Source organism: Danio rerio, chromosome 10, assembly GCF_052040795.2.
Source record: "Danio rerio strain M-AB ecotype USA chromosome 10, GRCz13ab, whole genome shotgun sequence".
In the NCBI taxonomy this organism is placed as follows: Eukaryota; Metazoa; Chordata; class Actinopteri; order Cypriniformes; family Danionidae; genus Danio; species Danio rerio.
Window position 1 is genome coordinate 17,112,642 of NC_141030.1, and position 26,659 is coordinate 17,139,300.

A 26,659-nucleotide genomic window follows, 5' to 3' on the forward strand; every position below is an offset into this window, starting at 1 on the left:
CACAATGACCACCAGTGTCGGTTCCAGCTCCAGAGCAAGCTCCCTCTCCTGACGACACTGCTTTTCCTCTTTCTCAAACCACCAGACGGAGGAGGCGTAGGAACAGGACTGCTCATGCCCCAGAGCGCCCGCCGGTGTCGGCTCCAGCCCCAGAGCGCCCGCCGGTGTCGGCTCCAGCCCCAGAGCGCCCGCCGGTGTCGGCTCCAGCCCCAGAGCGCCCGCCGGTGTCGGCTCCAGCCCCAGAGCGCCCGCCGGTGTCGGCTCCAGCCCCAGAGCGCCCGCCGGTGTCGGCTCCAGCCCCAGAGCGCCCGCCGGTGTCGGCTCCAGCCCCAGAGCGCCCGCCGGTGTCGGCTTCCAGACGTCTTGCCCTGCCGGCTACCCCCAAACGTCTTACCTTGCCGGCCCCAGTCCGGCTCCATGCCCTGCCTGTTCCAGTCCGGGTCTTTGATCTGCCAACCTCGCTCTGGCCCCTTGCTCTGCCGGCGTCAGTCCAGCCGCCTCCAGTCCCGCCGGCTCCAGTCCAGCCGCCTCCAGTCATGCCGGCTCCAGTTCTGCTGCCTCCAGTCCCGCCGGCTCCAGTCCCGCCGGCTCCAGTCCCGCCGCCTCCAGTCCCGCTGCCTCCAGTCCCGCCGGCTCCAGTCCCGCCGGCTCCAGTCCCGCCGGCTCCAGTCCAGCCGCCTCCAGTCCCGCCGGCTCCAGTCCAGCCGCCTCCAGTCCCGCCGGCTCCAGTCCAGCCGCCTCCAGTCCCGCCGGCTCCAGTCCAGCCGGCTCCAGTCCCGCCGGCTCCAGTCCAGCCGCCTCCAGTCCCGTCGGCTCCTGTCCAGCCGCCTCCAGTCCCGCCGGCTCCTGTCCAGCTGCCTCTCCAGCTGGCTCTCCTGGGGCCCCCTGCCTTGTGTCTCCTGCTGCATCATCCATGGGTTACCCCTCCCGCCCCTCCCTGGTGGTCCTTCCCACGGTGTGGGACGGATTTCCCGGCTGCACCCTGGCTTCCTGCCGGGGCGCCTGAACCACGGACCTCCCTGATCTGGCCCTCCCATCCCTCCCCTTGCTCCTCCTCTGCTTCGCCCCCCCAGGACTATTTTAGGAGCGTCTGGAATCCGCTCCTTAAGAGGGGGGTAATGTCATGACTGTATGTCCACCAGATGCCACTGTAGTTCGCCAGCAACCCCCAGCGGACTACAGTGGCTTTAGAACTACATTTCCATACATTCTTTCGCACACACCCGGTCTCTCATCTACACTGATTTACAACCACAGCTGTCTCCGTTCTCCGTGATTACCTGGACTATATATTCAGTCATTCATCCTCTGTTTGTCAGTCGGTTGTTGTCTTCCTTGTGGTATGTGTTTGAATCCAGTCTTGTATCTTGTCATCCTGTATACAGTTTAGTATCTTATCCTAGTTGTCAAAGTCTAGTTTTAGTTTAGTCTGTTTGAGTTCCTGGTTTGTTTGTTTTGTTATTTTGTACTTTGGATTTTTGTATTTTTTTTTGTCACTGTTACTGCACTATACTATATTAAATCTGCACTTGGATCCACACCCTTTTTGTTCCTGTTTTTGATCACTAACGTGACCGTGTGTGTTGTATTACACATTACTGTTGTTTGGGGTGATTTGTGTATTTTTCTTGTGAAGAATCAATTAAAATAAATAAAATAAAATAAATGTCAGTGACTTTCAATTGTTTAACCACTTAAAGCAAAAAAAAAAAAAAAAACTCAAACTCAAATTAAACTAAAAACATATGCAATTCTTTCAATATGAAACAAGTACTCTGTTAGCTTTTAACACTCTGATTGAACTTTGTGTTAGCTTTTAACACTCTGATTGAACTTTATGTGCTCTGAATGTGTGTTCAATCAGTGTACTGTACTCACTCATTTTCTTTTTTTTAGCAGTTTGTAAATTAAACAGCAAGTGGCGCCATTGACTAGAAGAATGTTTACAACCAAAGTCAATTTTATTATGCTGTACATGAGAATGTTAATAATGAAGGAAATAACTGTGACTCAGACATGTATCTCATGTGTGGGTGAAATAAAAGTAATGCATTTATCTAGATATTTTTGCATTTAATTTCAAAATCGAGAATACAATTTAGTAGATGAGTAGCCAAACATAGGCTATGTTAAAGAGATGGTTCAACCGGAAAAAAAACGTCCTGAGAATATATTTAACTTTCGAGTTGTTAGAAACCTAGCTTTATAGGTTTCTTCCTTCTGTTGAACACAAAAATCTTTGTTGATTTTGTTGAAAACCTGTAACCACTGAGTTGGAAAAAAACAAATAGGCTTACTATAGAAGTCAGTGGTACTGATCACGTCGGAACAGACAAAACAAAGTCGGTTTTGAAACTCACTCTCTTTAAGTAAGGTTTTAAATTAGAATTCATTTATACAGCCTACATTCTTTAAAATAATTCATTTAGTTATTTGGTTGGTTGTTTTTTTAGAAACCAACGTGTTTGGGTAACTAAATACTCTGAATGGCAGATATTAATAGAAACACAGAAGCGTGGGCCGCAGACATCAGTCAGACGTGGGCACAACACGTCGGACGAGTTTTTAACTTCCGCTCCGCATCACTTCAGTCAATACTGAAACTCAAAACAATGCCACTCCCACACCACTGTTCGGAACTAAACAAACCGATCAGAAATCAGAATAAACAGGAAACAATCATCTAGAATCAGATCAGTCTGTGCCTTCGCGTTTTCATGAGGAAACCCTTTAAATTGCCTTGAATGGAGGGCAATTAGCGGTTCTGCTTTCATGATCTACTTCAATGCAGCATTTGATATTCATTATCTCAGTGGCAGATACTTTGTGATGTGGCTTTATTCTGGTAAGCCACACATACAGACCACTTAGTTATTTTGTCTAACTGTTATTAGACTGGCATGCAACCCTAAATAGTGGGTTACAGAGGCTACAGTTGCCTACTTTAGGCTAAGTGAAACTCCACAAGTGAGCAAATTATGAACGAGCAAAATGAAAGTAAATTTTGGTTACAACATTTGAAAATGATTTGTTTATTCTGTTAGGTAAGAAATGTGTGTGTGTGTGTGTGTGTGTGTGTGTGTGTGTGTGTGTGTGTGTGTGTGTTAAACTGCAGCAAGTGCAATGATATTATGTAGCTTCTAACAGTGCCACTTGTTTGGTGCTGTGGATTATTTTTATTTATTATTATTTATTATTAATTAATTATTTTGCCAAAATAAGAGGAATCACACAAAATGTATGTTTATGTAAATACAGACCTATTTCACATAAACAGATATTTTAGATAAAATATTTGGATTAAAAATACCCTTATATGAATTTTATTTATTTGATAATAATGATTCTTAACCCTGCTAAAGCTGACACATGAACAGTCAGAATGTTCACATTTTTTAGAGCTGAAATTTTTATTAATCCTTTTATCAAGATCCATTTTATACCATATACATGTTTTATTATGTTTTATATTGATACATCAGGCCTTTTGGTGTTTTTATTTATTTTTTTGCTCAAAACTGTTTTAATTTCAGTAAAAAAAAAAAAAAAAAGGACTTAAACCAGCATACCCCTCAGTAAATGTGCAGTTGCGCCCCTGAATATCATTATAATATCAAGCTAATATCATTGCCCCTGCTGCAGCCATGGTACTGCAGTAAAGTTTCTTGATTATTAGGAGAGAGCGGGGCACAAAGTAACACTTTTTGGTTTTGGCCAAATAAGGAACAAAGTAATGGGGTTAGACAACTACACTGTTAGACAACTATATTTTTTACCAACAACACACAGGCCTCTCCTACAAATGAGCACTGAAATTATGATCGCCAGCCTATAGTTGCCAAAGTGCCAGGAGTAAACATGTTACTATTTACTCCACATGTGGTGCAAGTTGTAACAGACAGAGGGTTAGTTGTAACGTGCTTAAAAAGGCAGATTTTCCCACAATTCATTTAAATTCAGATTACCTAAATAGTAGCTATATTTCCTCAGTAGTTGACTGATTTATTTTTATTCTACATGACACAGTATAATTATATATTTATTGCATAAACACATTTAAATTGTTTTGCATTATTAGCATTAATATATATATATATATATATATTTATTTTTATTTTTTAATATTAAAAATATATTCTATTTAAACAAATTATTTAAAAAGTTGTCAACATTACACTCAAAATTCAAAGAATTGTTTTATTCACTTAACTGGTGTTCAACAATGGGCATATGCCGCATACCTTGGTCGCAAACTGAAGACCGGTGTCCCTGGTCAGTACTACTAAGGTTGGCAGTATGAAGACTGTACCAAAAAGCTGAGGGGAAGGGAGGGAGGGGTGAAATTCCGGGAGTTTTCCGGGAGACAGAGCAAAAAAGAGAGATGGGTCTGAAATATGGGAGATTCCCAAGAAAAACAGGAGTGTTGGCAGGTATGACAATGTGTGGCTTAATTGTAACACCCTGTGACAACTAACCCAGCTGTGTCGTGCTTTCCTCAAAACTGGCTAGTAGTCACTGTGTGTGTTTTACATCTTTCAAAATGGTTTCATCTTTAAGCCTATAGAAGATGGTAATCACAACCATGTAAAATTTAATTAACATACTTTCACTAAACTTTAAATTAAATAACTTTCATTTTGTTAAATAAAAAAAATATCAAATATAATAAAAAATACTTTTATATTGCAAAAATGGTTTCTCCTGTGTGTCTCATTCAAATTTCTCCAAACTTTTTCAATAATTTGCAGGAAGATGTCTGCCGACACTGTTACATGCCTTATGTTTCTTTGTGCCCCACGCTCCCCTAAGCCAGTATTCAATTCAATTCGATTCAGCTTTATTTGTATAGTGCTTTTACAATGTAGATTGTGTCAAAGCAGCTTCACATAAATGGTCATAGTAACTGGAACAGTGTAGTTCAGTTTTTAGTGTTTAAGTTCAGTTCAGTTCAGTTTAGCTCAGTTCAGTGTGATTTAAATCATTACTGAGAGTTCAAACACTGAAGAGCAAATTCATCGATGCGTAGCTCTACCAATCCTGAACCATGCGAGCCAGTGGCGACAGCGGAGAGGGGAAAAAAAACTTCACCTGATAGGAGTGAAGAAAAAAAACCTTGATAGAACCAGACTCAGTTGGGCATGACCATTTTAATTTCTCCGCTGGCCAAAAGTTTTGTGCAGAGCTTCAGTCACCGCGGTGGAGGCTGGAAGCTGGCCTCAGCGAAGACTCGTCTGTCCATGGGGCGTCGCTGGATTCAGACTCATGTTCTCCACTCCCCATGACCATCAGCGCAGCAGCAGCTTAGGATGAAAGTATGTTTAGAAGGAGTATGAAAGGATTGTTTCTAGTCATATTGGCCTAGAAAATAACAACTTTCAATTTTCTGTCGGTCTTAGTATATGATGCAACTACAGAAGAGTCAAGCTTTAAATTATCAAAATTCTTTAGTCATTTTTGAGCGAGATGCTAACAGTCTAATCCGATTCAATGTTTTATGCTTAGCTAAGCTAAAAGTGCTTACACCAAAAATCAACTGAATGGTTTCAACAATGGTACAACTCAACTGTTCATCGGGAGCTATGAATCAGCCTTTTTACCACCCCAGAGCTCACAAGAGGTCCGTCTGCAAAGGTTTATCAGTTATTGTTAAAAATCTTTTTTTATTAGAAACCTGAACCTGAATGTTTTGGCACTGAATTGAAATCATTGGTTCTGTGTGGAAAGAACATATAAGTCAATTCCATGAAAGAGAGTAAATGGCTAATTCTGCAGTGTTTCATTAAGATCTGTTCACTGAAATGATATTTGAGGAACACAAAACAATTTGTCTATGTTACCGCTGCGAAAACCCCCATTGGAATCTTTTCTTAAAAGCATATAGAAATGAAACCAAGGCATTTTATGCTACAAATAAAGATATATGCTGATTCTGCACTCAGTTTATGCAACTATTGTGCTTGCAGCTTGAATATCTTAAACCCTCCACAAGTGGAAAATTTGTGTCAATTTCCCTGACTCATAGTTTTCCACTCACTGTTGCTTTAATATTTGTTCACTGTTAAAAAAATAACTTTTTATATCAATCTATTCTGGTTACTGTATGTAAAAACAAAATTTGGCGCTGTTCATGTTTAATTTTTATGCTGATGTTCGCGATTCGCTCCATGTGGGTGGAAGATGGCGGTAAGACACATGGAAAACAAAACAATAAGAGATCAGACACACACAATCGCTTCTCACAGCGATGTGCTCATTCACATGCCACTTGCTGGAAGTCTAAAACCGCATTACTTCCTCTGTTTTTTGGCCTGTATCGCTATTCTGTCAACTGTTACTTTTAATCTGCTTGTGTTTTATGCTGTATTGGTTTTATTTTAAGGCAGAGGCTATATGGACCATAGTTGTTGCAGATAGTATTTGCACCGCGGTGTGAGATATTATTATAATGCATGCTGCCTTATAGGACTTTATTTATATCCAAGGCCTATGCAATACATTTTTTTAGTGGATTGCTTGCATGCACTGCAAAAAATATCTGTTAATAAACAGGTTTCATACTTTGTGCTTCACAAGTGTTTTCAGTTTTTTATGCTTGTGAAATGCATTATTGGATGTTGGTTTCTGCTCTGTCGACTTTCGGTGTTGCAAATTCAACTCTAGAGTTTAATCAAGTGACTTTTTCGAACTTTTCAAAGTTGAAAGTTGTTAAAAGAAAGATTAGGGTCCCATAATGCAATTCAAAGGCATAAATAAACAGTGAAAAGTAAAAAAATTAAAACATGAATCATAAAATATGTAAAACGAAGGCTTGTCAGAATCAGAAAATGACCAGTTTGTTGATATTTTAGTGTGAATGCAAAGTATAATAATAATAATTGAGGATATAGCAAACAATGCGACCAAAAATTAGTAGAATGGCCTTAAAATGCACAGTAAAACAATATAAATTGAGTATTTAGATTAAAGCGGAAGTAAAATGAGAAGGAAAAAAAGTCGGTTCGTGACTAAAATTAATTTTCCAGAAATCCTTAAGGGAACACACCAGGAGAAACGAGCCTGTTTCAAGTTCCATGCGTGAGTGTTGTCAAACTAAAACTTGCATGTTCTGTGTTGTTTAAACTCTCACTCAGCCACTGTACTAAACATAAATAGCTTAATAAAATAATTATAAAGCACTGAAATTACAAAGGTTTAAAAAATAAAAATGAATAAACAATATCTAATTCCTGTAATGCTCAGTCAAAAAAAAATGTTAGCAGCAGGGCATGTCTAATTTATTTAAGCAAAACCAAATCCTATAGTGAAACCTTTAACACTATTCTTAAGTAATCTTGCATATAAAAGAAAATACTTATCACATTTTTCCAGGAGGATGATGCACGATGACTTTTGCTGCTTGTTTAAACTACTTAATTCAAATAAGCTGAAACAACACAATTCTTGTGATTTTTTTTGGGAAAACTTAATTTTTTTTTTTTTTTTTGCTCAATCCACTTGAATTTGTTACATTAACTTAATTAGTTTGTGTTGGGACAACGTGAATGAATAGTGTAGAACCCTGCATTTTTACCATGCAGATTACCACATATTCAACAGTTTAAACTTTAGTGAATCCTTCAGAACGAGAATTAGCTTGAACTAAGTTTGCCCATATGGAACTATAAACTAAACACAAATATGCTAATCAAATACATCCATATACATATATACATCCAGTTCGCAGAACGGCTGACTGACACAAGCTCAGCTGAACAAGGCAGTGTTGTAAATGGGAGGATCATAAATAGCACTTTAAGTGCAGAAGAGGAGGAAGTGAACTTGTTCACTGCTAACCACTAACTTTAAGCGTACAAGCTCAACCTTCATATAATCCATCTCAATGGGTAAGTCCTTATTTTTTTACATTTCGATCCCCATGGTGAATTCACCGCTCAATTGCTGGTTTTGCTTCTGGGTTAAAATACCAGGGCTTATCATGTGTTTCTGGGAAGGCGATGTAACTTATGTACGTCCCACCGAACAGATGAAATAGAGAAGGAACTTGACTAAATTTGCATCCTCTTTCAGGGGATTTCAGCTCATTTTTTATTTTTAGAAGAGGTTGTAGAAGAGACACTTTCCTTGCATAAATGAAACCAAAGTTTGGAGTATCATCATAGTGCCAGACTTAAGGATGGCATGGCAGCTTACTGCCATTGAATATTTCCAGGGCTGCTTACTGTAAATGAGTATTTTGTTTGTGTTAATGTTGATAACAAAATCTTTACAAAAAAGTTTCTGAAAACATTTTTACAGTGACGTAGTAGAAGATCTGTTTGGGGTTCCTCAAAGAATCAATGGTTACAGGTTTCAAACTAAAAATATTTTAGTTTGTGTTCAGCAGAATAAAGAAATGTATAAAGGTTGACGGTAAGTAAATTGTAAGTACATTTTTGTTTTTGGGGTGAACTATCCTTTCAACACGCTGTAACAAATGTTAGGTTCCACATGTTCCAATCGATTTGTGTTGGGACAACATGTAGGAATTAAGTTAGCTTATTAGTTTTTACTAATTTAAATGGATTAAACATGAAACAATTAAGTTGTCCTAAAAAAAACAACAACTCATAAATTATGTTGTCTCAGCTCATTTTACATAAGTAGTTTGAACTAATGGCAAACATACTTTTTTGAGTGAAGTGGATTGGTCCCAAAACCAAATTGTGATTGATTGCACATTTTGACAATCCCCTTTAAATATAGTTATGATTTTACCTACAACTACACTGTAAAACAGTCAAAATTACTCAAAATTACTAAATGAAATAAGTTAAACTAATAAATAATTTTTAAAGGGTTACTTTGACTTAATAAAAAAAGAGTTATCATAACTCATGAACGGATTATATTAAGTAGAACTCAATGCGAATGAATTATGAATTAATTAATAATTTTTTTGTGTGTTAACTCTAAAACTAGGAGCAATACCAAACCATTTGAGTAGCTATATAGTTGTTTGGACTTCATTTGTGGAACTTATAGCAATTTGATAACTGAACTTGAAATGTTTAAGCTAATACATGACTCAATATATGGGAACAATTCCAGCATTATAGTTGTGACATTTTAAAACATAAATTCACATAGAAAGTATATGTAAACTTTATATTGAAACATCTGTTTATATTTTTCAAACCAACTAACCACAGAGAAATGGGATTAGTACAATTATCTGCATACATTTTATATATTTTAAATGACGAAAACAAACATGCGTTATTCATGTGACCAAAAAAGTCTGCAAGTTTACAGGATACAACATACTTCGTAGAAATTCTGTGAATTAAACTGCACAACCCAAAAGAAACAATGCTAATCAAAATGATAAAATGTGTCTATAGAACAAAAATGATTGACTTTATTTTATTTAACATTTTTGCATTCATGAGGGAAAAGCTTGGCTATGGATGTGACGTCTCTCTGTTATGGATGTGACAGATGTGAAATTGGCACTTGTGTGACTTTGGTAAATCAAATATACTACTTTAAAACACTGACAGAGACATTTTTAAGTATTTTTAAAGTAGTGTAAAATACTTGCTTACACAAAAAATGTAAAACGATTCCTTTATTTTGGTGAAAAACTAAATTTTTTTCATTGCAGGGTTGACTTTTGCATGGAATCGCTCATAGTTTACAGTACTCAAACCATATTGTTTCAAAGATTAAATGATTCGCCACAATCGGTTTCTTCAAACAGTTTGACTTAACTGTATTTTACGATGTAACATTATGGTAGACCTGCTGATGACTGGTATATTTTACCAGCCATAAAACATGGTATATATAATCATATAACAACAGTAGAATTATTTTATTTTATATGCAATTTTGAAACACTCTTTTTAAATTCTTGTCTTTATTGCCAAAAAGTCTTATTAGAAACCAGGAATAAGGTTTGGAAATTGTTCATTGTGTTTGAAATACATCTTTTGAGCAACTCAAGTTTACAACATTTGCAGAAATGAAGTCAATTTTCTTTGAACTGAGACACTGACCACACGGTTATCAAGAATTCCTCAAATTAAAGATCTCGTCATATGACAAATTTGCAAACTTACAACACTTACAACACTAAAACTTTTGATAAATACAAACAAAGTGGTATTGCTAGAATTACTGAAGAAAAAAGTTACCGGCTGGCTATCTGTCTCCTATTCTTGCCAATCTCAATCTTTACATTTATTTGGTCCTTGGTGAGTGTTAATTATAGCCCATGATTACATGTCATCTAACAGACATTACAGCATTAGTAGACTGTCTGTTTTAATAATTGCTAACTGTTTATTTTGGTCGTCTCCCAACAGAAATCATTCTGACCTTAAGTCTACTGAGAGACCCCACAGTTACATTACATTTATACATTGAACAATTTGACTCTCTTATCCGAAGCAAAAATAATAGAAGTAAAGAAAGCAACTAAAACCAAAATGTAAGTACTTTGGTAATTTACAGTCTATAATTCAGTATGCTAATTTACTAATTTACTTCAGTATGCTAATTTAACAATCAACCTATTTCAGAATTACTAGTAGGTTTTCCAATCATTTTCCTTTCACATGACATACTGTATAGCAAATGTAGAATTTACAGTCAGCTGGATAGTTTTGTTTTTGTCAAATATTGCTTTCATAGTATTTGAGAACATTTGATTCCATTACTAATTGTTGATTAACTCATTGTTAAAGAGCTCCTAAAATAATTTTTTTATTCATCCAGTGTGTAACAGCCCTAATTGAATGAAAACATCCAGCTAAAAATCATCTTTTGGAAGCTTTTTTGACAGAACTATGTGTAGATATAATGTGTCCACAGTCATATTGGGGTGATATAAAGAAAACAAGTCTCTTTTTTTAATTTCCTGACATTAAAATAGGATCTAAATCACTCAAATTTTAAGGCCCACTGCAACGTTACGTAGGATAATTTGATTGAAAGCTTGGTATTACCATTTCTCCGTAGTAACGCATATAACTATATCAACAAGACAGGATGTGCGCAACCGGGAATAAAAGATCTGTTCAGTTTTGCAAGGATCATTAATCATCATCAAATGTGATCAAGAATTAATTTTACAAGTTTAAAATATTTTTTAAAAAAGTGCATGTATGTAATGAATTACAGCGATTTTACCGTCTTTATCAGAACAGCTGCGTGTCAGTACAATTATAAAAGAAAACGCTTCAATCCTGGGTTGTGGACGTTAAATCAGGTTAATTTTGCACATTAACATAGCGAATGTCCATACAGCAATGTATATTAACGTGTATCCTGTCACATTTGCCGTGCAAAGGCAAAAACGTTAAACGTGCGCTTCGTACATGTCTGTGTGGCATTGTGTGTGATTCATCATTGCAGAAAGGCTTGAATTAACTCCACAACAAATAAATCAAATAATAATTGGGAAAGTTCTTACTGTAGTATTTCGCTCAAATGTTACGCGAAATCTGCTTCCTTCATGTCTGTCATTGTGTTGTTTATCTGACGCAGCCGAGGCGGAGATTGAGGCATGTGGGAACAAAGGGTGGGGAGAACTAGCATTAAAGGCACAGTCAACAAAAACAGCTACATTGTGTTTAGAGCAGAAAATCTCAATATTATGTAAGCTATAATAAATAATCTGATGGGTGTTTTAAGCTGAAACTTTACAGACACATTCTGGAGACACAAAAGACTTATCTTAAAACTTTAAAATAGCTGCCCTCAAATCTGAAAAGTGCTCCAAGTTTAAAACTTGATTCTCAAAAAAACCTCGGACTCTGAGTTGATTATATGAATCGTCTTGGTTTCAAATCTTTTAGTATTGCCTTATATAAGGCATTCCATTTAAACACTAGCGGCATGGGGGAATGGGATTGATCATGACTAAAGATGAGCGATCACTGATTACTTTGAAATGGCGAGCAGTGCATCTGTAGGGAATAAATGGTTAAAGTTCATTTACTCAACAATAACTCAGCCAAGCCATCCTTGTGCTGTGTTTGTTCCTGTTGTTTTTCTCATGATTATTACAATAACCTACCATGCGACGCGGGATTCTCCAGCAGTTTGTTATTAAAGGAAGGATCAGCAAAGACTATTAATGTATGGGAATTTGTCAGTAAACAGTTCATATGGATTTGTTTCTTCTTCCTCCAGATCACAACCTGTATAATAATAAGTTAAAATGGTTGCTTTCTCTAGCTTGCAAATTATGTATTAGATTGTGTGTTGTAATTTGTAATTATTCCGCGCGGCTTGTACTGTATCTCTCTGGTTAACTCTTTATGGAGCTATTCACATATTGCATCTAAAACCATGTGAAAAATGCGACACATGAGTTCCTTTACTGATTTAAATGCGTTTCTGAGCTCATGATCTCCTGACGTTTGTCATTGCTATAACCATCATCATCTGTTCTTACACAGGTGTGGCCAATTTTTTAAAAATGGTTCAGCTTTACTGCTGTGTGGATTAATGCTGAATGTATGTTGTTGTTATATCTTGTGGTTTTGGTTAAGAATAGAGCAATGTGCTGGTGTTTAATGGCATTGCTTTAATGCACTCCTGCATTGGGCTCACACAAATATTCACTGCAACATGGCTGGCTGCTTGTTGGGCATTTCTTTCTGTCATGCACTCATTTAAAAAATGTATTTAACTGCTTGTTTAAATTACTTATTTAAAATACTTTAGATTTTTATTGGGACAACTTAATTGTTTTTATTCACTCAACTTAAAATTGTAAAAAAAAAAAAAACATTCCGTTAACTTAATTTGTTTGTATTGGAAGCATGAGGAGATTGTGTGAAACCTAGCATTTTTTTACAGTCCTGAATGTAGTCGACGAATCACAACAGTCTGGGTCATCAGACCAATCACTGCAGATTAGCGTCATGCAAAGAAGAGGTTTGGAAAAAATTAGTCGCTGAACAAATGAAATGGGAGTCTATGGGATAATAGGTAAAAATAAATACATGTTGTAAGACAGTGAAAGTGTTTTTTTTAACCTTGCATGTATATTAGCCTGTTGTTGGAGACCCCAAAACCAAATTATGCCTTTTTTTAATACATAATAGGATCTCTTTAACAATTTTAAAACAGAGTTGACAATAAAAGAGTTGAAATTTTCCACCATTATGTGCTTTATCTCAATATGCTAAGCTCAAACCTTACACATCATGGTATGTCTAAAACAGATTATGTATTTTCATCATTCATTTTCTTGTCCGCTTAGTCCCTTTATTAATCCGGGGTCGCCACAGCGGAATAAACCGCCAACTTATCCAGCAAGTTTTTACGCAGAGGATGCCCTTCCAGCCGCAACCCATCTCTGGGAAACATCCACACAGACATTCACACACACACACTCATACACTACAGACAATTTAGCCTACCCAATTCACCTGTACCGCATGTCTTTGGACCCCGGAGGAAACCCATGCGAAGGCAGGGAGAACATGCAAACTCCACACAGAAACGGTAACTGAGCGTTCGAACCAGCGACCCAGCGAAATTCTTGCTATGAGGCGACAGCACTACCTACTGCGCCACTGCCTCACTGTATTTTCATCATATTACAGTTTTTGAAAAGTGAATGAGAAACATCACAATAGCAGAGTTGACAAATGATTAATGGTTTATTAAGGATATTGGTGTATCCTAAACATTCTGTACCTGAGAGAAGAATAAATGACACGTCTTAATGCCTTCCAGAGTTTGCCTCTAGAGGAAGTGACATCACTTAGAGCAACTCGCATGCTTTTTTTATCAGTGCTTCAAAGAGTGTTACGTATGTCTTTATGTATAAAACCAATGTAACAGAGTTGACCTGAACATAGGGACAGACACAATATGTATCTTTTTTATAAATGAAATTATAAATAATACAGAAAACAGATGTATTATGTAACTATTCATTAAGTTAACTTAGTAGTATATACTGATGAAAAATAGACTAAGGGGTGGTCCACTATGATATCATATTTTAAACTTTAGTTATTGTGTAATGTAGATGTGTGAACATAAACATCTCTGAAAGTAAGATACTCAAAGTTCAATGCAAAGTGAGACATTGGCTGCGTCCAAAACCGCATACTTCCATACTATACAGCATGCTAAAATCAGTATGTGAGCAGAGTAGTAGCCTATGTCCGAATTCTAGAATTTGAAAATCAGTATGCGAGAAGTACCCGTATGACTTACTACTTCCATCGATATTCTGAAGTGCGCTATCCCATGCACGCTGCGCTATCCCATGATGCCCCGTGAGAGAAATCACAAATGGGAGTGAAGTGACGCAACTGACGCAGGTCAACTGTAATGTTATAACAAAAAAGCTAAAATGCTGTCCAAACGCTGCTATTTCCACAGAGCTTGTTTTGTATTTGGGCTTCCAAAGGACACAACACAAAGAGAGAAGTGCTTATAATTTAATTTTTAATTATGTTCCAAAAAATTAAGCATTTGACATGTAGCATTTGACAAAGGAGAGCTTCCAGAATCTCTCCCAGTGCTGGATTTAGCTAAAAACTAAAGTAGGAGCTCTAACCATAATAGAAAAAGCTCTGGATTGTGAGCCACAACCTGTAATTATTTTTATATGCACAGTTTCTAATTTTAACGGTATGTTGTAGCAAGGATGCAAACAAGGATGTAAACAACGTGAAATGCTGTTTGGCACCGTCAACAATTTAGCTACAAACTAATATTCATTCATTAAACTTCTGTAAACAGCTACAATCTTCAGCAGCGCTGCAGTGTCTCTCTATGCAGCCGCTTTCCCCGCGTTCTTCATCCTGAATAACTAACTCGCAACAGATATGTGAACGTTTCATATTACTTACACATGCTTATTCCGAATATATGTGAAAGACACTTTTCAGCTTTTATTTTTGAGAGTAGGAGGTTCAGCTGTGTCCTCTTCATTTTCTATCTGATTTAAGCTGCGGTCACACTAGAGTTTGTGTGTGCGAAATTCTGTCGTACGGCGCTGCGAAAAGGGGCAGGATTAAACAGCTTAAGGCACCAACTGATATGGCTAACAGCTACTCTGACTGATAGTATTTAAACAACAGAGGCAACGCGCTTGCTAGTGACTGGAAGTGATGCTTTCTGGTGTTGTGGAGCCGATCCGTCACAGCACATTATGTTAGCTGACCAATCAGAGCCTCTTGAGGGCGGGCTTTTAGAGGAACTAGGATATATGATTGTTGTTTTTATGTTAGCTGAGTAGCTGTGTATAACCAAAGTAAGATTTATGAAAGAATAATGTGATTGTAATTTCTACAATTAAAGCATGAGCACACATTGCTTTGCATCTTATAAACACAACCAAGCCTCAAAATACACTCTGGACCACCCCTTTAAATATTTAATAATTTAAAATCAATGTATGATTCAGGAGGTGGAGACCTTTAAAAACTGGTAAAGTCTTTAATAATTTCAAGCAAAGTTAAGTTAAAGTTAATAGAAAAGAGAGAGTTTATAAAAAGGTCAAGTGTTGATGAATGCCTGAGAATTGTTTAGTAATATATAAATGCGTTTATCCATTCATAATCTATTATTATTATTATTATTATTATTAACAACATGTCTGCTTATATCTTTCAAATAGCCTAATTTACCTCTAGTTTCAAAGTCTATTTTAGTGGGCGCCGTCAGAAGAAAGTGTAATCATGTGTATGTTTGATTGACTAAACTTAGTATCTCATGCATGTAATAAGGAAGAAAGAAAACCCTGTTTACACGAGCACCTGTCTTTACCACAGTTTCAGGAAGGTGGCCATATTTAACTAGACACAAATGCTGGCGTTCAAAACGTAGCGTAAAAGCAGAACTTGCGACCGTAATGCAAAGCCATTGTAAGCGGATACTTGTTACGTAGTGATTGTTCATTTCAGTCATTTTATTTGAATCAGGTCATGATATAACTCAAAGAACTGTCGTCATTCTGAGCAAAACCATGTTCATTTGGAGTTGGTTTAAGAAGTCAGCTTGTGCAAGTGAATGTTCTGGAAAAGTTCACTCCAGCTGTGAAACACCTTTGAACTCTCATTGGCCTGTGGTGATTATGTAAAAAGTGGGTGTGGCTGTGTGGCTCAGTCTTTATATATGACAAGTCAGTTCTCTTCTTCAGTTCGGTGAGTGTCCTGAAGACACTAGATTTATGCTGTTTTATTGTTGCAACCTAAGTTATTATCGAATGCGATGCTGGTGTTTTTTAATTTTTTTAAGAAGGGCATAAGATTTTACATGAGGTGTATTATGAAAGTGTCATAGTAAGTTGCATAATATGACTCCTTTTATGTACAGAAAGTCTACTTGCTTTAAACGAACAAGTGATACACAAATAAGCAAGATGTTCTGTGAGCTGATGCAAATATATCCACATCATGATCAGATGTTTTGTTTCCTGTGGTCATTTTTGTTGCCTCTATTAGGTTATTTTGAAAGCATACAACACTTATTTATATGTTCATTTAATCTCGCTCTCCGCAGCTTGGGGATGTTAACAGTATAATACTTATATTATTTTTAGGCTTTTTATTTATTACACTACACTTTATTTATTAAGTAATATACAGTTGAAGTCAGAATTATTAGCCCCCTTTGAATTTTTATTTATTTTTTTTATAGTTTTTGTAAATATGTTTAACTGAGCAAGGACATTTTTACAGTGTGTCTGATAATATTTTTTCTTCCGGGGAAAGTCTTATTTACTTTTTTTCAGCAAGAATAAAAGCAGCTTTTAATTTTTTTTAAATCCATTTTAAGGTCAAAATTATTAGCCCCTTTAAGCTATAATTTTTTAACGATAGGCTACAGAACAAACCATCATTATACAATAACTTGCCTAATTATTCTAGCCTGCCTAGTTAACGTAATAAACCTAGTTATGCATTTAAATGTCACTTTAAGCTGTTTAGAAGTGTCTTGAAAAATATCTAGTTAAATATTATGTGCTGTCAATAAGGCAAAGATAAAATAAACAAGTTATTAGAAATTAGTTATTAAAACTATTATGCTTAAAAATGTGTTGTAAAAAAATCTCAGAAATTAGGGGAAAAAATAAACAGGGGGGAGGGGGGGTAATAATTCTGACTTTAACTGTATAATAATTTAATTCCAGTATTTTCACTCTCAAGACCTCAAAGTGAAGTGAGCCTTGTCAAGTTTGGTTTTACCCGAAATTGGTCCTCTGCTTTTAACCTATCCAACTAGACACACACATTTTTGAGTGAGGAGTGAGAGCAAACACACACAGTGAGCATACACCTTACAACTTTTGCTTCCCAAGGATCGATTAAAGTGCCTTGTTCAGGGGCACCGTATCAAAGTTAAAGAGAGAGAGATTCATTCCCCTATCTCAAATTCCTGCTGGGATTTACAAGTCCAACTCCTTAAATATCAGGCCAAGACTTCCCCTAAGTAAAGCTAAAGGATGTTGGGTTACACTTTATTTTATTGTCCTGTTTAGACTTCTGTTTAAACATTCTGTGTAAGTACCATTGCATCTACAGGATGTCAACTAAGGCCCAATCCCAATTCTACCCCTTAGCCCTTCCCCTTACCTCTCAGTTTGCACATTCATATGAAGGGGTAGGGGTGCCCCAATTCTCTGTAGCTTGATGGTGTAGACTAAAGGGAAGGGCTAGATTGTATTAGTATTTTTTTTCCCATTATTACACAATTTTACAACAAACAAGCACATGTTTTGATACATTCATAACGGCGTTCGTGTTTTACCGTCAAGCTTTTTAAATAAATTAGTAAAAAAAAAAACAATACATTTTTAATTACTAAAATCCCTAATAATAACTCCTCTACAGCAGTCCCACAACTTTCACATCTGGAACACAATGACAATCGAATACCCTGTCAGAAGAGTCTAATGGTAGAGAATGAGCTTTTTACAGTGTCTGGTAGAACGTTAATGTTAATGTCATTTGCATGTGTTTAGATAAATATGGCTACGGTGTAAATACACAGTACAACTTATTGGCACATTATATCATTATGACAACATGATGTAGTTGCCTTTGTTGATTTCCTGCAGATTAATACAAAAAAAAAAATTAAAAACGACTGGAATAGCTACAGCAGTTGTGATCGTTGAAGTAAGTAAGAGATCATGACGACATGATGACATGTGGTGTTGGGTGGGGGGGGTGATAACGTCTCCGGGGGCCCCCTAAATGTATGGGCGCTTTGAATCATTCAAACTTCACTGTTAATTGCAGGACTGTCCTGTAATGGAGAGAAGATTTTTTTCAACACATCTCTAAACATAATAGTTTTAATAACTCATTTCTTATAACTGATTTATTTTATCTTTGCCATCATGACAGTAAATAATATTGTACTAGATATTTTTTAAGACACTTCTATACAGCTTAAAGTGACATTTAAGAGCTTAACTAGTTTAATTAGGTTAACTAGGCAGGTTAGGCAAGTAATTGTATAACGATGGTTTGTTCTGTAGACTAATAAAAAATATATATAGCTAAAAGGGTCTAATAATTTTGACTAAAAAATAGTTTTTTTTTAAATTAAACTCCTTTTATTCTAGCCGAAATAAAACAAACAAGACTTTCTCCAGAAGAAAAAAATATTATTGAACATACTGTGAAAATTTTTTTTGCTCTGTTAAACATAATTTAGGAATAATTTAAATAAAGAAAAAAATCTAAGAGGGGTTAATAATTCTGACTGCCTAGGTCGCCTCTATGGACGTGCCGGCCTTGCATGCGACTCACATAGCTGTGCATTTATACTTCTTCATGCTGGTTCTGTCCCTCTGCAATAACACTTTCAAAACGCTAGTTGGTAGTGAGGTGTTTATGTTCCTCTGTGTTCAGTTTCTTCACTGGTGTTTTGTTTTTTCGGAACACTTCCTTATTGTACAAGTGGGTCAAACTTGCTCACTTTGAGGCAGGAACCTGCGGACGTGCAACAACTTTAATCATAAGGTAAACACAAAACAAAACTTTCCATCCGGAGCTCCTTCATGGGACTCCACAATTGTAAACAATTGCTCCATCGGGCTCGCGCGGCTCTTGGTCCCGCCCAGACTCGTCCACGCTACCAAGTCAACCAATTAAAAAGCTTGCACTATGCGTCGTTGCTACGTGTAGCGGCATTTTTTGAGAGGTGTGCGTCAGCGACGGTGATGGCCACGTCAACACGTAGGCTGCGCCATAGCATACGTGTGTGCTTGATGCAGAATTATACATCAGCCTTTACACTCAAAAAGATAAATTGTTGGTGTCACTTTTTTGAATTATGACACATATTTCAACTCGTTCGATTGTCACTGAGTCATATGCAAACTTGAACCCAATCTTTTTGCACGAGCAGATTTTTATGTTGTTTATTGAACATCAATCAAATGTTCAATAAACAACATAAATTCAAACTTAACAACTGCTTTAAAGGGCACCTATTTCACCCCTTTTACAAGATGTAAGATAAGCCTTTGGTGCCTCCAGAATGTGTCTGTGAAGTTTCAGCTCAAAATACCCATCCCAATTATTTATTCTAGCCTCCAGAATTTGCCTATTTAAGTGTCTGTGTAGGGCGAAGCAGTGGTGCAGTAGGTAGTGCTGTCGCCTCACAGCAAGAAGGTCGCTGGGTCGCTGGGTCGCTGGTTCGAGCCTTGGCTTAGTTGACATTTCTGTGTGGAATTTGCATGTTCTCTTGGGTTTCCTCTGGGTGCTCCGGTTTCCCCCACAGTCCAAAGACATGCGGTACAGGTGAATTAGGTAGGCTAAATTGTCCGCAGTGTATGACTGTGTGTGTGTGGATGTTTCCCAGAGATGGGTTGCGGCTGGAAGGGCATCTGCTGCGTAAAAACTTGCTGGATAAGTTGGCGGTTTATTCTGCTGTGGCGACTCTGGATTAATAATGGGACTAAGCCAACAAGAAAATGAATGAATTAATGAATTAATGAATGAGTGTCTGCGTATACTGTAGCTGTTTTTGTAACCTGTGGCTTTAAGAGAAAATGAGCTACTTCTCCCCGCCCACTGTGATCATGTGCGTCTGCTTCTCATTATGCATTATGTCAGATAAAGTGTTGCCAACTTAGGAACTTAGATTTAGCGACTTTTCAGACCTAAATTTTCAAAAAAACAAATAGTGACAAATCTAGCGACTTTTTTGTGTTACTGGAGATTTTTTAAGACTGTCATGTGTCCATACTGTACCATACCTACTCTTCTCAACGAGCTGTGGGTGATGCCTTCGGCCCCTCCCCCGTCTCAGAGCACTAAGGGCCTACTCACACTATGCTATCCGTACCGTGCCCAGGCCCGTTTCCCGGATCGTTTGAGAAGTGTGAGTGCGCTAAATCGGGCTCAAGCACGGTTCACTTGGCCGGCCCTGGCCCGGTTGGAAGAGGTGTGCCTGAGCGCGGATCACTTGGGCTTTGGCGCAGTACGCTTGTGTGTGAGCGCAAAACGCGCCAAAGCCCGAAACCGAAAGCGAGACGTGACTTTTAAGGGGGCTGTTTCATATGGATTTATTAATCATTCTTACTGTTCAGTGATCGCAAACTGCCGTAGTTTATTAAAGACGCAGACTCCTCACAGCACCACAGCTGCGCGCCTTCAGCAGACCTCCTTATTCCTGCAGCACGATAGCTTTATGATTGTTTTTGAGCGCCAAAAGTGGCGGATCTGTTCGGCGAAATATCTGACTGCGTGTCCCCGCATCCCTAAGGACTGTTTGGCGAAATATTTGACAGCATATCAAATGACTGAAACGACATAACTAGAGAAATCTCCACTGTACTACTGGGTGAGAGCTTATGGCAAGCCGTTTTAGCATTTAAACCTTGTTCTGACTATCCATTAGAGATATCTCTAATTATATTTTGACTAGTCATAATTATAATTCGACTAGTCAGAATGACTAGTACGAAATCAGATTGGAGATATCTGCAAATATATTATGACTAGTCATATTCCTCTATTGACTTCCATTGAAAAATATTTGCAGATATCTCTAAATGAGTTTTGACTCGTCAAAAATCCAATTCAAGATATCTACAACTGTAATTCGACTATTAGTAAATTAATTAGAGATATCTTCAAATATATTTGTAAATATCTCTAAATATGACGAATTAAAGATATCTCCAAATGTATTATGACTAGTAAAAACTCAGTTAGAGATATCTCTAATTACAATTGTGACTAGTCAAAACTCATTTAGAGATATCTGCAAATATTTTTCAATGGAAGTCAACAGAGGAATATGACTAGTCATAATATATTTGCAGATATCTCCAATCTGATTTCGTTCTAGTACAATTGCAATTGCAGATATCTCTAATTGTTATTCTGACTAGTCAAAATATAATTAGAGATATCTCTAAATATATTTATGGAGTCAGAACAAAGATTTAAATGCTAAAAAGGCTTGCCATAGAGAGCGCTTCTAAACAGCGCAGCAGCGATGACGTAAGCGTGCCGAGGCCCGATATGGTGTGAGCGCGGGCCGTCGGGGGAGACGGGAGGGGGGACAAGCGTGCTTTGGCCCGGTTCGAGGCAACTGTACCTAGTGTGAGTACGGCCTAACAGTCTCTCTACCCTGCACCCTGAGAGCAGATCATTCCTCTGCGTACCGACCACAAATGATTTAGCACCGTGAGTGTGCTTCTGAACCGATCTGCTTCTCCTTTATTTTAACAATATAGTTTGATCGTTTATACTTTTCTTGTTCACAATCACAGATATTTTAGTGACAGTTTCGGAGGTTATTACGTCTGAGAGATTACTGCAAATTCAATACACATCTATATTGATATACTGTATTCAAACAACAATAAATTTAGTTAAATTGACATGCATAAATAAAGCGTAGTGCAAATATTAATACCCCTTTATTACCCGTAGGCTGTTAAACAAACAGAAACGGTTGGCTGTGATGACGTCAGTAATACGCAAATTGACATATGACGTAATCTAGTGACATTTAGCGACTTTTTAGGCAGAGCTTAGTGCCTTTTTATTAAAAATAGTTGACAATACTGCAGATAAACAGCACAGTGACAGAGACAGACAAGCTAAAATACAGCTCATTAGTCAAAAATACCTAGTAAGTTTATTTGATGTATTTGTTTGAGTTTATTCAAGTCTTTCTGAAAGGATGAGTCTCATACAATTTCCATTTCCAGTACACACACACACACGCACACATATTATTACTGACACCATGCGACATGCAGTGATAATTATAGCGGTTAAGAGTTAGATAGCTATTTTATCTTAGCATCTTTATGTTTTAAAAACGTTTTAAACTTATAAAACTTATAAAAATCACAGAAAGTTGGAACAAAGAATTTAATCACAGTTTTATTTGCAAAAAAACATGTTGGTAATACTTTATTTCGATGGTCAATTTGAGTAGACTGTCTTCCTAATTCTGTTGATACTGCTCCTTCAACAAACATTTAACTGACATTAAGAGACTTTGCAAGTACATGTCAACTAACACTAAACTTAACCCCAACCTAACAGTCTATTTATAATCTAATGAGAATTAGTTTGCATGTAGATGCAATGAAACTTAAATTCAACAAACAGACCATCAAAATGAAGTGTGACCAAAATGTTCTGTGGAAATGTGTTTAAATGTTACAATAAAAACATGGCGTCATGTTGCAGTGGGCCTCAAAATCATTAGGATTTGGGTCCTATTTTAACATCAGGACATTTTCAGGACACTTGTTGTGTTCCTATTACTCCAATATAACTGTGGACACACTATACATACACACAGTTCTGTCTAAACAGCTGACAAAAGTTGATTTTCATCATAGGTACCCTTTTTTCTGGCCTTGTATCTGGCCTTGTAGATTACTTTATTGTCAACAGTTTGTCCTCTTAATGCAATCCAATGCTAAACATGCTGGGAACTACACATCCACTACCAAGGTAGTTACAAATTTAAGAGGACTAAACATAAAACTACTTAACTGTCCACAACAAATTGAAAGAATTGTGTTATTTTAGCTTATATTAAACAAGTAGTCTAACAAGTAGCAAAAATCTTTCTGATCGTTCATTCAAATCATTATCCATAAAGCTAATCACGATGCTAATCAATCTAAAGACAACCATTAATCCATCAAACCAAATACATTGTTTTTAGACTCTGATAGTCTAAATGAACTTACTACTGATTATGTCTCTAGAAAAAGTCAACAGATGCTGTTGCAATTCTGTCTATTGTAGCCGTCTCGACTACGTAATTTCGCATTAAAGTAGGCTGGAAAGTCCCTGATACTGAATTCGAATACTGAGAACTTTGGCCAATGAGTTTGTCCATACAGCATGCAAAAGGAAGTGACTTGGTGACACAGAAAAAGAGCACGCCACAGTGGGCCACAGGAGGAAATGACTTGCACTGTGCATGAGTTTGAGAGGCCGTCTTTACTTGTCTCCGCTCTATCAGCAGCGCCTGAATCCTCAAGTCGATCAATGAACTTCCGACCGAACGCTTACAACATCAACCAGTAAAACATGGTGACACATACCAGCCAAAAGGAATGGCTCTTTCTGTGAAAAAAAAGCATTCCTATGGTCATTTACAACAGACGCATGCGAAGATGTGCATCCAAGATCTCTATAGCAAGTAAGTAAGCGGGATTCTCATTATTGTATCTTTGTAGTCCTTATAGAAATCCATTAAAAATATTGATTGACAAATGTACAATAGAGTGATATGGTATTGATTACTACTATATTTTGTGTCTGGACCTCTTGTTGATGGCATTAGTACTTAAAATATTCAGACTGACTTGTAAAACTGAAAGTAACTCCTACAAGTTTGGGGGTTATTACAGCATTGTGGCTGAGTGTTGAGTTCATTTCATCTTTATTTCTACAGCACTTTTACAATAAAGATTGTATCAAAGCAGCTTGACAAATATGAAGAAAAGAGATTAAAAAAACTTAATTGTAATTCAGATTGTAGAACATTCCAGCAAATCGATCAGGCAGGAGAGTAGTGATGTAATCCTTGTGTAGTCCTAGATAAAACTGGTTCAGTATAAATGTCACTGCTGAACTTCAGCTTAAGTTTGTAAGTACTGTGTATTTAAGTAAATGGGATCATTTTTTTATTTTAAAAAGAACACCTGGAGTTATACTAAATCAAAACGATGTCTATTATTGAAATGAAATATTAACCCATGATAGGTTTACATTATGTAACTTTACATTTTGGACTATGGGTGTGCCATTATTGTAGGTGTACAGTGCTTTCTGAATCGATGACGTCAGATCAATGCTACTGCTACAATTGCTATTTTTATGCAACACATCTCAAAAATATAAACTGATATGATGTCACATTGTTTAGTTTTTGCTTATAATATTAGGTTGAAAGACTGTGATGCAAATCGTTACTGCTTTTTTTGTATTCTCCACTTTTTTACTAGTTGGTGGACCACAGTTACTGAAAGAACTTACATCTGTGTTACACAGATATGAGTAGATCTAAACCAAATGTCAACCATTTTAGAGTCAACCATCAATTTCAAAGTAGTTTATGCCACCCCATTCTGTATAAAGTGAAATCCATCATAAAAAATAGCAGTCACTAGATGTCAGGATGTAAACATGCCGATGCTTGTCTGGACTTGATTATTTATCACAGCAGTCAGTAAAAGAAGAGTTTTTTTCAGTTAATGATTGATGCAGCATCAGGCATATGTTGGCAATGTTTTATGTCATTTCTTGTCTCCGACAGTTGCTCTTTGACTGAAAATTACAACCCAATGCTACAAAATGTGGCTTTTTAGCAATATTTTGATTTGTGTTATGGTAAATGGTGGCTCAGTGGTGCTGTTGCTTTACAGCAAGAAGGTCGTTGGTTCAAGTTCTGGCTAGGCCTGTTGAGAGGGGTCTGGATGCAGACATGGTGCTGTGCAATCTGAGCTGCATCCAATGGTTGTTAACGCGCTTACCTAACCTCACCCCTAACCTTACCCATCACAGTGAAATCACTAGCTCCATTTGAGTGCATTGTGTCTGACATTGAATCGGTACGTGATGCAATCTCAGCTTGCATCATAAAGGCTGCATCAAGATACTACTTTGCCTTTTGGCATTTCTGTGTGAAGTTTGCATGTTCGTGTGGTCATGTGGGTTTCCACCGGTGCTCCAGTTTCCAGTCCAAAGACATGCGCTATAGGTGAATTGAATAAACTAAATTGTCCGTAGTGTAAATCTTTGTGTGAATGAGACAGTGTATGGATGTTTCCCAGCATTAGGGTTTCGTAAGTTAGTGTACTCTCAGTGCTGGGTTGCGACTGGAAGGGCATCTGCCACAAAAAAACGGTAGCACTTTACAATAACAGTACATGAATAATGATGTATTAATATGTAAACTAAACATTAGTATATTATGAATTAATGATGAGTTAAAGTATGCACTAATCATGAATTAACTTTAACTACAACATGATTCACATGAGTTCATGTGTGAACAACGACTACCTTAATTACTTGTTAGTACATGTTGTTAATTAATATATTAATTAACATTTAAGTTTGAGGTAAATGTAACCAACATGAACTTATGAGCTGTTAATGTATATTTATGTCACAACTTTACTTGGAGGGGCACATCACTATTAACTCATCCTTAACTACTCATGAACTCCTGTTCATGTTGATGTTGACAGAACACTTATCTATTGTCAGTCAGTGTAAACCCACTAGTCGGACGTGCATAAAGAGTTCATGAGTAGTTAAGAATGGGTTAATGATGATGGGCCCCTCCAAGTAAAGTCACAACATAAATATACATTAACTAATAATAAACTAATGTTTAGTTTACATATTAATACATCATTATTCATGTACTATAATTGTAAAGTGTTACCCAAAAAAACATATGCAAGAGTAATTGCAGGGTTATTCCTCTGTGGTGGTGACCCCTGATAAATAAATCAGGGATTAACTGAAGTAGAGTGTGTGAGTTATGGTAAAAATAGCAACATGTAGCACATGTAACCCAGTGCAACCATATGACGACATGCACCATGCAAATAAAAAACAGCACTTCTCATAATCCAAAATAAATGAGTTGTTTTTTTTAAATAACACAATACCTATTTCTGTAAGAGACATAATTGATGTTATATTAAGCAATGCTAATCTTAATGCCCAGGCTTCCTTTTAAGGCACAGGTGTCAATCTCAGTTCCTGGAGGGCCTCAGTTCTAAACAGTTTATACTACACAGGAAAACTGCCCTACAGAACTGCTTTTGACACTGATTTTGTTTTAGGGCTCTATTTTAATGATCTAGGCGCAAAGTCTAAGGGCTCTATTTTGACGGTCCATGCGCAAAGCACAAAACGCAGGGCGCAAATGCTCTTAGGGTGTGTCAGGACGCGTTTTTGCTAATTTAAGGACGGGAAATCTGCCTTGCGCCGCGGCGCATGTTCTAAAAGGGTTGAGTTTATTTTCTTAATGAGTTATAGGTGTGTTTTGAGAATAAACCAATTAGAATCTTATCTCCCATTCCCTTTAAGAGTCACCTGTGTCGCGCCAAGAGCGCATTCGCTATTTACAGGACGCAAAGTAAGTCTAAGTGGAAAAAATGAGCATTTCACAAGCAAACAGT

The 26,659-nt window shown here is 37.2% G+C and overlaps 1 protein-coding gene across 3 annotated transcripts in view; it reads left to right on the plus strand.

Annotated features, from left to right (window-relative positions):
• Positions 1 to 7,729: 7,729 nt before the first annotated feature.
• sh3bp2 (SH3-domain binding protein 2) overlaps positions 7,730 to 26,659 on the plus strand; it is a 52,801-nt gene continuing 33,871 nt past the window's right edge. Inside the window, exons 1-2 of one of the 3 annotated variants that reach the window (XM_087270273.1) lie at positions 20,377 to 21,549; positions 21,770 to 23,658. In XM_087270273.1, the coding sequence (XP_087126399.1) occupies positions 23,573 to 23,658 (86 nt within the window). In that variant the 5' untranslated portion in view covers positions 20,377 to 21,549; positions 21,770 to 23,572. Of the gene's footprint in view, positions 7,884 to 20,376; positions 21,550 to 21,769; positions 23,659 to 26,659 lie in introns of those variants that run through there. The other 2 variants (XM_087270274.1, XM_087270275.1) reach the window with 2 other exon arrangements.